This window comes from Eleutherodactylus coqui, chromosome 3, assembly GCF_035609145.1.
Source record: "Eleutherodactylus coqui strain aEleCoq1 chromosome 3, aEleCoq1.hap1, whole genome shotgun sequence".
Taxonomy (NCBI): Eukaryota; Metazoa; Chordata; class Amphibia; order Anura; family Eleutherodactylidae; genus Eleutherodactylus; species Eleutherodactylus coqui.
In genome coordinates this window covers 162,811,831-162,826,503 of record NC_089839.1, presented here as the reverse complement: position 1 = coordinate 162,826,503, position 14,673 = coordinate 162,811,831, and the positions used below count along the sequence as shown (strand labels likewise).

At 44.5% G+C, this 14,673-nt stretch overlaps 1 protein-coding gene across 1 annotated transcript in view; it reads left to right on the top strand.

Annotated features, from left to right (window-relative positions):
* Window positions 1-14,673, top strand: part of SYN2 (synapsin II) — a 342,823-nt gene that overhangs the window by 225,684 nt on the left and 102,466 nt on the right. The window contains exons 3-5 of the mRNA XM_066596482.1: window positions 4,243-4,334; window positions 6,343-6,499; window positions 8,567-8,656. Of these exons, the coding sequence (XP_066452579.1) occupies window positions 4,243-4,334; window positions 6,343-6,499; window positions 8,567-8,656 (339 nt within the window). The remainder of the gene's footprint in view (window positions 1-4,242; window positions 4,335-6,342; window positions 6,500-8,566; window positions 8,657-14,673) is intronic.

The window sequence follows — 14,673 nt, the reverse complement described above, 5'->3', positions numbered from 1 at the left end:
TGCCTGACGTTTCTTTATCATATGACGAAGATCCTGGAGAAGGCGGCCAACAGAAAGAGGGGATTCCCGGAAGAAAAACCACAGAGAGGGAAGACCTTCTTCCGGGCTCCAGTGCAACAGCCCGAGACCTACCGAGGCAAGGGCAAGACGGGACGCTGGAGTTACCCTAAGGGGGGCAGAGGAAGGAATATGCTCTTTAACCCCCACCAGGGGGAGCCAAAGCAGAGACCCTGATGCCATCCCCGTGGGGGCAAGGCTGGGGAGCTTTGTGGATCAATGGGCCGCGATTTGCGAAGACACATGGATCCCAAAGATCTTACAGCAGGTATACCGGATAGAACTGGTGTCCCTCCCCAGAAGGAAATTCGTTACCACGGGAGGCTCAGGGCAACAGTTACACCTACTAAGGCAAAGCGTTCGGGAGCTGCAACAACTAAACTTAATATCCCCCGTACCGCGAAACAAGGAGACCCAGGGCCATTATTCCTGGCTCTTCCTAGTAAGAAAACCCTGCGGGAAACAGCGGATGATAGTGAATCTGAAGCCTCTGAACACCTGCGTCAAATATAGGAAATTCAAAATGGAGTCCATCTCCTCAGCAATAAAGTTGATTCCCAAAGGGGCCTACATGGCATCCATAGATCTAAAGGACGCTTATTTCCACGTGCCGATCCACGAGGGGTCCCAGAAATACCTAAGGTTCGCAGTGGATATGGGCAAAGAAATAGAGCACCATCAATTCAGATGCCTGCCTTTCGGGATCTCCTCAGCTTCCAGAATTTTCACCAAAATTATGGCAGAGGTAGCCGCCTACCTGAGGAAGAAGTCGGTCCTAATAATACCCTACCTGGACGATATTTTGATAATAGCAGAGTCCAGAGAACTCCTAACGAAACACCTGGAGATAGTGCTAGAATTTCTCCAATCCCTAGGATGGATCATAAACTGGAAAAAATCCAGCTTAGAGCCCGACAGGGAAAAAACGTTTCTTGGCATAACACTCAACGCACAATCGCAATGCTCCTGCCTGCCCGAGGAGAAAATACAAAAAATCCGAGGGCTGGTCAAAACCTTCCTACGGAGACGATCATGCACAATTCGGGAAGCCATGTCTCTCCTGGGAAGCCTGACGTCATGCATTCCAGGAGTAGCATGGGCCCAGGCTCACACCAGAGCTCTGCAAACCTCAGTCCTATCCACGTGGGACAAAAAACAGTCCTCTCTAGGGATAAGAATGTACATCCCAAACACAGTGAAAACATCCCTGCGTTGGAGGACATCCCCAGTGAACCTGCAGAGAGGGATCCACTGGCTACAGAACCCAGCCACGCACATCACAACGGACTTAAGCGCCTGGGGATGGGGAGTGCATGTGGGGAACCAGTTCCTTCAGGGCCCATGGCCACAAAGGATAAGAGAACAATCCTCAAATTACTGGGAGCTACAGGCCGTATGGCGGGTCCTACAGCAGTTAGGAAACTCGGTACAGAACCAGCATATAAAGATACTGTCGGACAATACCACCGCGGTCGCCCATGTTCGGCACCAAGGGGGCACAAGGTCTCCCGCCCTGCAAAACATTGCGCAGAAAATTTTCCAGTGGGCAGAGGGCCGGATCCTTTCGATCACAGCAACACACTTGAAGGGGACGCTAAACCAAAAAGTGGACTTTCTCAGCAGGAGGCAAATAGACCCAGGAGAATGGTCTCTCTCCCAGAAAGCGTTCAGAATCCTGACCCACGAGTGGGGGACCCCACAATTGGACCTGTTCGCAACCAGGGAGAATGCCAAAGTAAGCAACTTCTTCTCCCTCTGGCCAGGAGATCGTCTTACAGCAATAGACGCCCTAGGCCAGGACTGGGGAGAGGGGCTGGCATACGCCTTTCCTCCCATACCGCTGATCCCCAGAGTCTTACAACATTTCAGAACCTAGGTATGCACGCTAATCCTGGTGACCCCCTTCTGGCCCAAGAGAAGTTGGTTCGGTCTCCTGACAACACTGAGCGTCCAGGACCCAGTCACCTTTCCTACTTGGACAGATCTGCTATCACAGGGGCCACTGAACCACCCGGGCATAGACAAGCTCCACTTAACAGCATGACTCTTGAGGAATCCTCACTAAGAGGGAAGGGCTTCTCAGAGAGAGTAGTAGAAACGTTAATGTCCAGCAGGAAAAAGACGACCCACCTTATCTACCAGAAGGTTTGGAGAAGGTTTTCCTCATGAAGACAGGGAAGGGATTCCCGGGATTCTATCCCGGATATTCCTTTGATCTTAGAGTTCTTGCAGGAGGGTCTAGAGATGGGCCTCTCTCCAAGTACCCTGAAGGTCCAGGTCGCAGCCCTTAGCGCCATATGTGACACAAAGTTCGCGGACAACAGATGGGTCAGCAGGTTCCTGACAGCAGCAGCGAGACTACGACCTAGGCCCATAAACCTTTTTCCAGACTGGAACCTTAATTGGGCCCTAAGGGCCATGACAGCGGAACCATTCGAGCCGATCGAAGCACTACCGATAAAGATGCTTACCATCTTCCTAGTAGCCATCACCTCCGCAAAGCGTGTTAGCGTACTGCAGGCCTTGTCCTTTGGCCACCCGTTCCTGAAAATTTCGGACACCAAATTAGTATTTAAAACGGACCCTGCCTTCATGCCGAAAGTAGTATCACATTTTCATAGGTCCCAAGACATAATTCCCTCATTCTTTAGTAAGCCAAAAAGCGAGGAAGAAAAAACCCTAAGGCCTCATGTCCACGGGGAAAATCAGATCCGCTGCAGATTCTACATGTAGAATCTGCAGCGGGTCCCTCCTGCCCCGCGGACATGAGCGCCGAAAATAAGAATTTAAAAGTATTTACCATCCGGCGCGGGCGGAGAAGATCAGCTGTTCCTCACGGCCGGATCTTCATTTTCGGCCGGCGGATGAATTCCTGACGCCGGCGGCACGTCGCCGGCACGTCGCCGACGTGCCGCGCGCATGCGCCGGGCACATCCGCCGAGCCGAAGCAAGGAAGATGCGGCCGTGAGGAACAGCTGACCTTCCCCGCCCGCGCCGGATGGTAAATACTTTAAATTCCTATTTTAGGTCTCCCGCGGATCCGGACGGCTTCCATAGGCTTCAATAGAAGCCCGCGGGAGCCGTCCCCGCGGGAGACCCGCACGAAAATGGAGCATGGTCCGGATTTTTCCATGCTCCATTTTTTTTTAAATCCCTTTTATTGACGATCCGCGGGTATTTATCTACCCGCGGGTGGTCAATGCATCCCTATGGGATGCGGATCCGCATGCGGGAGATCCGCTGCGGATCTTAAATCATATTTTGCCCGTGGACATGAGCCCTTAGGTGCCTGGACGTTAGGAGAGCAGTCCTAGGCTACATAGACGCGACAAGCCACTGGAGACAGGATGACAACCTGTTCGTCCAGTTCAGTGGCCCAAACAAAGGGAGCAGAGCAGCAAAAAGCTCCATAGCCAGGTGGATCCGCCTGGCCATCATAGAGTCCTATAAGGCCCTTGGGAAGGAAATCCCCTTAGCTCTTAAAGCCCATTCTACAAGGCCAGTAGCATTGTCATGGGCCGAACATAACTCAGCTTCGGTTGAGCAGATATGCAAAGCCGCAGTCTGGAAGAAGCCCCACACGTTCATTAAACACTATAGGGTAAAAGTGCAGCAGGACAAGGACATGGCCTTCGGCCGCAAAGTCCTCTCAGCAGCAATCCCACCCTAGAAAAAGACTTTAGTTGGTACATCTCAATTGGTGCTGTCGTGGAGACGACTGGGGAAAAAATAGATTATACCTACCCGATAATCGGGTTTCCAGGAGTCTCCACGACAGCACCCGTACCTCCCCCCCCCCCCCCCCCTAAAAACATAGGAAAGAAATTATAGAAAATATTTTTCCCCCCCAAAAAAAGCACAGTTAGGGAAAAAATTCAAGTTGAGCTCCTACCCCGGCAATTCATTAGAATCCACTGAGGAAAGTGGGGAAGGGGGGAGCTTTTAACCTCTCAGTATGTTCCTGTCCGATCAGGAGGAGGCAATCTTAATTGGTGCTGTTGTGGAGACTCCTGGAAACCCGATTATCGGGTAGGTATAATCTATTTTTTTTTTTTTATGGACTACACTAGAAAAAATGACATCCATTTGATTGTTATGGGTCGCGCCATTGCTCTTTATCCTTTCACCTATCGCAAAGTCTCTTGACATGTTCGAACATGTTATTCGTTCCCTCTCTAAATTTAGGCTGAATTCTCAGAAATAAACCTTGTTGCTCATTCTGATGGGACGTTCGCTGTCGATTTGCAGATGTTCCGGAATGGGACCCGAGTTGTCAGGTGAGTCCAAAATATTGGCAAATGTCTAAACTTCTTTGGCTCTAAATTAAAGGGGTTGTTTGGTTTAGAAAACGTAGTTATTAGAAGGGAGCCACTCAGTTGCGATCTCCAATCAGACAGCAGCTACATAGAGCTTCTCTCTATGGAGGACCCAACAGATTATACCGCTGATCCCCAGAGTCTTACAACATTTCAGAACCTAGGTATGCACGCTAATCCTGGTGACCCCTTTCTGGCCCAAGAGAAGTTGGTTCGGTCTCCTGACAACACTAAGTGTCCAGGACCCAGTCACCTTTCCTACTTGGACAGATCTGCTATCACAGGGGCCACTGAACCACAGAACATGTTATTAGTAAAAGGGAGCTTGTCAACAGAAAAGTAGTTTTCAATCTGCCATGCTAGTGTAATGGAGCCTGACATGGCCACACATGGTTGTGCACAAAACAAGCCATTTAGCATTTCCAAATATGCTTGCTTTGTTGTGCGTGCCCACAATATATAAATGCGCTGTCTTGAGACAGTGACGGCGCCATCATACCCCAGAGTCAGCGCATCACAGCAGAAACCCAGCCACTCTTCTGCTCACCACCTTCCACTGTGTATTGACATCAGCACTTTTAGCACTGAAGTCTCACAAACGCGCCATGCACCCTTCTGGCCGTGTCTACCCCCGCACATGCACAGTGAAGCAAGGTGCATACACCTTGAACTCAAGGGACTTGTGCCAATGCGATTGCAAGACTTCAGCGCTACCAACGCTAATGTCAATATGCAGGAGAGATAGCAAGCAGAAAAGGGCAGCTTTCTGCTGACTCCAAGTGGTAATGGCAGCGCATCTTTGACTCAAGATGGCGCATTTGCATACAACAAAATAAGAATTTCTGATGTTAAACATGGCTTTTTTGTGTACAGCCATGTGTGGTCTGCTTCTGTCATGCTCCATTACACTATGGCGGGGGATTTAAACAATTGTTTTCTCTTATGGCCGGTTCCCTTTAAGAAAATACAATATGTTTTAATAAATATAATATTATTGTATTGAAGCTTGAAGGTGGTTTCCAGGATCAAATACTATTGATGGTCTACATAGTAACATAGTAAGTAAGGCTGAAAAAAGACATGTTGATCCAGTTCAGCCTATTACCCTATAATGTTGATCAAGAGGGAGGTAAAAAAAAACCATGAGTTGGAAGCTAATTTTCTTCATTTTAGGGAAAAAATTTCTTCCTGGCTCCAGTCTGACATTCGGAATAATCCCCAGTCACCAACCCTTGAGGTTATTAATGATTATAACATACAATATTGTATTGCCCAAGAAAGACATCTAGGCCCCTCTTGGCAGGTCTATCCTCAGAATAGGTGATCAATAGTTGATCGACCAGGGTCCACCACTTGGGAACCCCGCTGATCAGCTGAGTGGACGCATGCTGTCAGTGCTTCTACACACCTGTGCAATGTCAGGTGCTTGTAATTGCAAGTGAAGCTACCATTGATTTCACTGAGATCTGCACTTGCAGTTACTTACATTCCAAACCCTGTTAGCATGCGCCTGCTCAGCTGATCATCCGGGCTCCTGACCGGCAGACTGTGACCAACAAACTATTGATGACCTATGTGCCTGGAATACCCTCTACAGGGATTTTCCAAGATATAAAAAAGTTAAATTGGCTTAAAATGAGTATAGAATATCTATCCCCACAGCTCACTGTCCAGCACTGCAGCCTCGGTGCCCACCGCACGGAACATTGAAGAAGCCGCAGGCGGTTATGAGTTATTACAAGCTTCAGTAGTGATTCTTCTATGACCACGGAAGCCTGCATGTGCCTGCACAAGTCATGTGACCGCCTGCCACTTCTTCCTGGTTGCATTTGGCAGGTATCGGGGCTGCAGCGCTGGACAAGAGAGCCTCCGACATAGATGAGTATTCAATTTTTGCCCATTTTAAGCCCATTTTAAATTTTTGGAATTCTCGGAAAACTTTTTCAAACGCACTTTTTGTTATTTCTAGGTCTTTTCGACCAGATTTCGTTCTCGTTCGACAACATTCCTTTAGCATGGCAGAAAATGAAGACTTTCGCAACCTCATCATTGGCATGCAATATGCCGGTATACCCAGTGTAAACTCTCTGGAGTCAATTTACAACTTCTGTGACAAGCCATGGGTGGTAAGTGTTCACATGCGAATACACTAATATTAGCTGTAGTCCCAGCCAAATTAGAAAGCTAATCACTAGTAGGAAAGCTTTAAAGAGGGTTCACGGGGACTTTTACTATTGCAGACCTCTTTTCAGATAGCTCATCAATAGTTGATCAGTGTGGTTTGCTGCTTGGGATCCCTCTGAACATCAGGTTTCCATGCCCACTGCCAGTGTAGGCAGTGCTGCAAGCAAATAGTGCTGTCTGTATTGTAGTGGCCCGCTTTGGTACTGTAGGCGCAGCTTCCATTGCTGCGAGGTTGACAGCACAATCTGCTTCCAGTGCTGCCTGCGTTGACAGTGGGTGCAGGGACCAGCTGATCGGCAGGGATCTTGAGCTATGGACCTCACCAATCAACTATTGATGAGCTATCCAGAGGATAGGTCATAGTAAACGTCTCAGAAAGCCCCTTTAAGTGATAGGAATTTTTAAAGGGATATTCTGGGGTTTATATACTGATGATCTACCCTTATGACAGGTTATCAGTAGGACACCGGGAACCTTCAACAATCAGCTGTTTGAAAGGGCCACAGCACATGGGTGAGTGCAGCAGCCTCTTCATTGTGTAGCAGACACAGTGCCGTACATTACGTAGAGCCGCTGCCTGGTACTGCAGCTCAGTCTGATTCACTTGAATGGGACTTGGCCCTTCAAAAGCCATATGGACTGATGAACATTAACCTTGTGTGCAGAGGAAGAGGCCATGAGCACCTCTTCCCTTTCAAACAGCTGATGGACAGGGGTGCCAGGAGTTGAACCTCCTCTGATTTGATATTGATGGCGTATCACAAGGATAGATCATTAATATTTAAGCAGATAGTCCCTTTAAATCCATTCACACGAAAAGTTCAGTGCATGTTCTGCTCAGTATACAGTATACAATAGTAAAGCAACTAAATATGGAGCAATTTACCCTTGTAAATGACTTGGCTAGATTCATACACTACATTTTGCTGTGATTTTTGCAGATTTTTATATACTGTTTTTTTTATTTAATATTTTACTATCCTTTTACAAACCATAGCAAACATTACAACAGACATCACCTGTACTGTAATTACAACATAGGGCTTTGTTCACATCTGCGTCTGCACAGATCCATCACAAAATCTGACAAAATGCTGTGCTATTTCATCTGGGAAAACTCAGGGCAGCATATTGGATGTCTGTCTGACCCCATTATAGTCTAACTTCCATCAGGCACTGTTTGTGTCCAGCATGTGCCAGATTGGGTGCTTCCACTACAGAAAAATGTATGTTGACACAGGACATTACTGTTGTGACAGCGAGCCTCACATCACTGCACCGTGGCAAAACTTCATGCAGATATGTGCACTGTGGCAGTTTAAAGGCCCATTTACACGCAAAGATAATCTTTCAAAGGATTGAAAGATTTTGCAATCTATTTGCATAAAGTGTTGATGTACATTAACACTTTATCATCTTCATTTGCATGTAAAAGGGCCTCCAGGAGTTTTTTTTGCACAGCCCAGCATGTAATTAATCACAATTGTAATTACGATGTTATCTGCAGACTCCCACGGAGATAACAGCATGTGGTCTATTGAGAGACATTTAATCTCTGCCTGAAGGATGGATTTTAAGTTCACCTTAAAATCATCGTTCAAACGAAAAGTGCACGATGCTCGCGCTTACACGTAACGATTATTGCTAATTTTCGGTCGTTTAAACGAAATTTGAGCGATAATCGTTACGTGTAAATGGGCCTTAAGGCTAGGACTCCATAGGGCCGATTTGGTCACATTACAGTAAGTTCACTGTACAACTTCCATGATTCTATATGATGGAAAAGTTGCAGGTTACTTGCAATGGTTGCAGGAAATCGGAATTTTCCTTCATAGCAGCAACTTGCAATTTTACCACAAAAGTCTTATCACAACCATGGTTTGGCTCTCGGCTGCACCATGACCACCAGATATGAATGTACTAATAGCTAAAATATATTTGAATTGGTTAAAATTTTACTTGTGTTTACTACATTCATTATTAAGCACAATGTAATTATTTTTTTACAGTTTGCCCAACTCATAGCTGCATATAAAACTTTGGGAGCAGAAAAGTTTCCATTAATTGAGCAGACATACTACCCAAACCACAAGGAGATGGTGAGTCTCACAGCAACTTGTTTTTTTTCCTAATAACGTGCTGTGTGTCAGGGTTGTGTAACCAGCAGAAGAAGAAGAATCTTTATTTATATAGCGGCAACATATTCCACAGCGCTTACAAAACAGGGTGAACAAAACAAAACTACTGTTACATGAGGTAATTGATGGAAACAATAGGGGTGAGGGTCCTGCTCCAATGAGCTTAGCTCCCATAGCACTTGGATGGTTGGCAGCGATACATATGCCTTTAAAAGTAAAATACACTGGTCATTTAATTACAGACCTCTTTTTCTCAATTAACGCTTTCCTATGTGGGACTTAGATTCATGACCTCAGAGTGCAACATAAAATTAAGTAAGCAAGTTTTCCTGTAGACCAGTTTTAGTGTTAAATTAGAAATATTGAGTGCAAAAAATGGATGACTGAACAGTGAAAAGCTTTTATCAGATAAATCCAGGTTTCTGTTGCACTTTTCTGATGGTAGGGTCAGATTTTGGCACAAGCAGCATAAACTGATGAACCCTCCCTGTTGGTACAACTAACAGTCAAAGAAAACAGCAGCACTCACCAATCAACCAATATTTGGCGGAGTAGATTCTTTAAAGGGATGCCAGCCCTTCATAGGATAGGACCCTGCTCCTCGGCACAGTCCAAATAGTAAAAGATGGGTAGCATCAACGGTGCATAATATATAAAATGTAAAAAAACTTTGTTCCCCAAGGTCCATAACAGCGACATTTCGACCCCATGAGAAGTCTTTGTCAAGCGGATCACACACAGAACATACAATGTATATGGACATCGGGGAATAAAGTTTTTTTACATTTTATATATTATGCACTGTGGATGCTGCCTATGTTTTACTATTTACTACTGATGACCCCTTCCTGTTCCTGCAGGAAAAAGAAAAAGCTCTTCTACCTACACAGGCCAATATTGAGAACACTTAGTATGGTCTGTCACAAAGTATTGCTGCAGTTCTGACACCCAAAGGTGGTTTCTCTTTGATATATTGGTTTAACTGCTGTTTTACTACTTCTGATAGTTCCAACTAGTTTTTGACAAGTGAGGTGGCATTTTAGCATTTATCCCCTTTCAGAACTCATGCATGCAGCTCTGTAAATGAAGTTGGTGATGGATACATTTTTTTATAGGAAGTACTAATTTAATCCCCTCAATCTTTCCTCCAGCATACATTTTAATTTCAGGATCCATAGCACTGCTCGGCTCATCCCCTATGTCCAATGTTGTGTAGATTATAAGAAGCAAAATATCTGCTCCTCTGTTTCATGACTCTCAGCTGAGACATTTTAAGATGAGGCAGGACATCACTGCCTGTCCCCCGGCATCACATCAAGCTGCTCCACACATGGGGTACCATTTACCGTGTATAATTGTGGAAAGTTCACCTTGCAAATCTTCATTCTAATCTCTGCAAAACTCATGGTGTAGTGACGCAGTGCAGTGAACTGGATTGCCCTTACAGTTAAGTCTAGAAGTATTTGAACTGTGACAGTTTTCATAGGTAATTTAGTCTCTGCACACCACCCCTATGGATTCTGCTTTAATTAAAGCATTTTAACAAACATATTACATTAACTGTTTAGGAATTATAGCCACTTTTTACATAGTCCCTCCATCGTCACACTGTAAAGTAATTGGACAAACAGGAATATTCCTTATAGTTATAATCATTTCAAATACCTCGATGCAATACTTTGCTTGATGTGTAGACCTCTTAAACATACCCATATTCTGAGTTTCCGCCCTTAAGATACCTTGCTCAACCTTTACTGTAGCAGCCTTCAGTTGCTGCTGGTTTCTGGGTTTGTCTTCAACTTTGTGTTCAGTAAGTGAAAAGCTCAATCAGATTAAGGTCAAATGGCTGTCTCGGCAATAATCCCATTTCTTTGCCTAAAGAATCTCTTGGGTTGCTTTTGTGGTATGTTTTGGGATGTTTGTGATGAGCGGTTATTGGACAAGTTGGGTCGGGTTCTGCCCAATTTTACAAAAATATTTGGGAATCGAGACAACCTGATCCCACTTCCCATTGTAGGCAATGGAAGAGAAGGAGGCGCGGCTCTTCAATAAATGTGGCTTAGTGGTTAGTACTGTTGCCTTGGGGTCTTAGGTTCAAATCTCATCAAGAACAACAGCTGCTTTGACCTTGAAAAACTTAAAAGAAATGATGCCCTTGATCAGATTTGAAGCTAGAAGTCCAGCACTGCAAGGCAGTAATGCTAACAATTGAGTCACCACACTTGTACTTTCTTCTCCAGAGTAGGAGAATATCAAGAAGAATAAATACGAATACAACATAGAAACTCCATACAGATGTTGCCCTTAGTTAGGTTTGAAGCTAGAACTCTAGCACTGCAAGTTCCTTCTCCTCCCCATCATCTTTATCATTTTTGTTAAAAATCAGGTCTGGTTGACCCAATCTGATTTTGCAAAAATCAGCCCAATTTTATCACCCAGCCAATCATTACGAGCAACGCTAGTCATTATCCATCCATACTGTGAAGCGCCATTCTACGAGGGGGTGCTGATAAGTCTTTGGCTTTGTGTTCTTTTTTTGTTTCTATGGTAATGATTGCTACATCACATGAAAGCCTTGTCTAATATGTTTTCAAAATTTAGTGTTTGTAGCTTATGGCAACAGTGATCTAGGCACGTGGGAAAACAAAATGGCGGAGTCTAAGTCAATATTCACAGCAAATGAAAGCAGAGGAGTGATAAAATTCTTGTTTCTGCAAGGAAAGTCCGTGAAGGATATTCTTGGTGATATGTCGCAGACATTGGGGAATCAATGCCCTTCATATTCTACAGTTAAGAACTGGGTTGCCAAATTTAAAACGGGCCACTTCAGTACCAATGATGAGGAACGCCTGGACGACCGAGAGACTCGTACTGGAGAATCAGTGAATTTCAGCTAAAGGAATAGCAGACATCATGAGGATTTCTTGTAAACGTGTTTGTGTCATTATCCATGAACATTTGAACATGAAGAAGCTATCTGCAAAGTGGGTCCCCGAATGTTTGACAACAGATCAGAAAAGCATGCGAGTGAAAACTTCCCGGTCCATTTGTTAGCGTTTCCAGACTGATAAGAAATTCCTGGATCGACTGGTCACTATGGCTGAGACCTGGATTTATTTGTATGACCCTGAAACCAAGGAGCAGTCAAGAGTAGAGACACAGTGGTTCTCCTCGCCCAAAGAAGTTCAGGGTGCAAAAATCAGCCACTAAGGTGATGGCGTCTGTGTTCTGGGATAAGGAGGGCAGACTGCTAGTGGACTACCTTCAAAATGGTTCCACCATCAATGCAAGGCATTACATTGAACTTTTGGACCAATTGAAAGCTGCTCTGAAGGCCAAAAGGCGAGGCAAGTTGTCCAAAGGAATCTTGTTCCTGCAAGACAACGCTCCGCTCACACTGCACAAGCAACCACGGCAAAACTGGTGGCGCTAGGCTTCCAGCTGGTTGACTACCCACCTTTTTCACCAGATCTAGCTCCCTCCGACTATCATCTGTTTCCAAACCTGAAGAAACACCTCAAGGGTACAAAATTTTACACTATTTCTGATGCCATGGCTGCTACGGATGACTGGTTTGAGGCACAACCGAAATCCTTCTTTTTGCAAGGCTTACAGAACTTGGAATACCGATGTAAGAAGTGTGTTGGCATCAGTGGAGAGTATGTGGAAGAAATGTAAAGCTTCATCATCTTTCCATCTCGTTTCTTTCTGGGTAAAGCCAAAGAATTATCAGCAGCCCCTCGTATCTGTTTTGCATTATTGGACTGAAACTGAGCAGAACATCTCTATATACTTCAGAATTCATCCTGCTAAGTCTATCCTCAGTCACATCAGCAATAATCACCAGTGACTGAATTCCCCTTACACCATACATGCACATTGCGTAACTACCGCCTCCACTATGTGTGACAGGTGAGGTGGTATGCTTTGGATCATTCATAAGCGCTTTCTTTCCTCCTTCATACTGTTCTTTTCCCATCATTCTGGTACTAGTTCATCTTGGTTTCATCAGTAAACGGACTGGTTCTACAACATAGAACTGGGCGGTGTTTATAGCAATGTTTTATCTGATCTGTCTGCTGTTGTGTGTTAACCTGTGCATTTATATTCATCAAGGCATCTCTTGATTGTAGACCGATATGTATACCTTCTTGGTTAGATGCCATCAAGGGGTTTTTCTTTACCAAATATTCTGTGATCTACTTTAGTTGGACTCCTCCAGGGCTTTTGGTGTTGCTGAGCTCCTTGGGGATTTCCTTCTTTTTAAGGAATGCACTAAATTGTTGAGTTGGCCACTGTGTCAAGTTTCTGCTATCTCCCTGATAGATTTGTGGTGGTTGTTTAGTGTAATTAAGGCCTCCTTCACTTGCACTGACACCTCTTTGGAGCACAAATTGAGAGTTCCCATGAACAGCTGCCAAATGTAAATTCAGCACTTCGAATCAACTCCAGACCTTGTATCTCCTTAGTTTGTCATGAAATGATAAAGAAAGATACCACACCTCACAATGAAACTGCTTATCAGTCAACTGTCCAATTACTTTTGAGAGTGTCAAAATGCAGGGACTATGTACAATATGGGTGTAATTCCGAAACAGTTTATGCAGTAATTTTGTTAAACTGCTTGAATTAAAGCTGAAAGTCTACACTTTAAACACCACTACAATGAATGAGAAACACAGGCATCAATATGTGTTTGGAGGCTAAATTGGAAAAATTATCTAACTGTCCTATGACTTTTGGACCCAACTGTACCTTCTCAATATTTAAGATGAAATGTAAGAAGTTAACCTTGTGTACTTGTGTTCGCTGAGCTCTGTCATTGGCTGCTGCAGCCTGTGACATCCCATACACAGGCTGTTGAAGCTCGGTCATAAGCAATGCATCACAGAAAAGATCTTGAGCTTTGGTGTTGGACACAGCAGGAAGCCAGGAGAGGAGAATAAAGGCTTGTTGGTTATTTTCTCACATAGGGAGCCTGTTTATATAAAGATTGAATAACTCAGACAGCCCCTTTTTAATAAGCCTCATTCTCCTTGCGTATATACATAGTAGTTTCCTGATAATCATCAATCTCAGTATTGCTTTAGTGATCTGTACTTTGTAATCATTCTGCCCTTGCTGTAATAGAAATCAGTTCTCTATGCACTACGTTTCAGGTGATCATGTGATAGACTTCTGTTTTAAAGCCACCAATCAATGAGATGAAGCAGTGACAGTGGGAAGGTACAGCAGCCGCAGCCCTAACCAATGGTGAGATTGGAGGTGTGTCTCAGATTATCGCAGACACCCTATAAGACCTGTAGCTTAATTGTAGTCTTTGATCACAGCTCTGCCCTAATTTAGCTAAGCTAAAAAGAAGCCAATGAGCAAGATCCAAGGAAAATAAACAGAAAATGATAAATCACCTGTATGTATTGACACATACTTTCTCAGTTTAACCCCGTAGTGACAGTCAATACGCCTTTTTACTGACCTGTCTAATCGACTTTTAATCTGCACATGCATCTTTTTAAGGCGATGGCTTAGCTGACTGACAGCCCGGCTCCTGCTCTAAATGCCAGATTTGGTGAAACCTGAAATCTTGCTAGTTTAACCCTTTACATGCCGCAATCAATAGCAACTACAGCATTTAAGCAGATGACAGGGAGAAGGGGTTCCTTCTGTCACCCATCGGCACCGTGCGAATGCAAGGCAACAATAGGTTCCCATGGTAGCTGGAAGCCTGACATGCCTCCATGTCTGCAATGTATCTCTGCCTATTAGGCCCCACTTGTGGCTAAGTTTCATAGGCTTCTATCATAGGCTTAGTAGAATGCACTACATAAGTAATGCAGTGTACTATCCTAGCGAACGAACTATCGCAACTTCAAGTCTCATAGACAGACTAAAATATAGTGCCAAAAAAGTTCAATAAAACTGTGATTTAAGATATCTCAACAAGTTATGGCTCTTGCAATGTAATGACAATTGCTTGG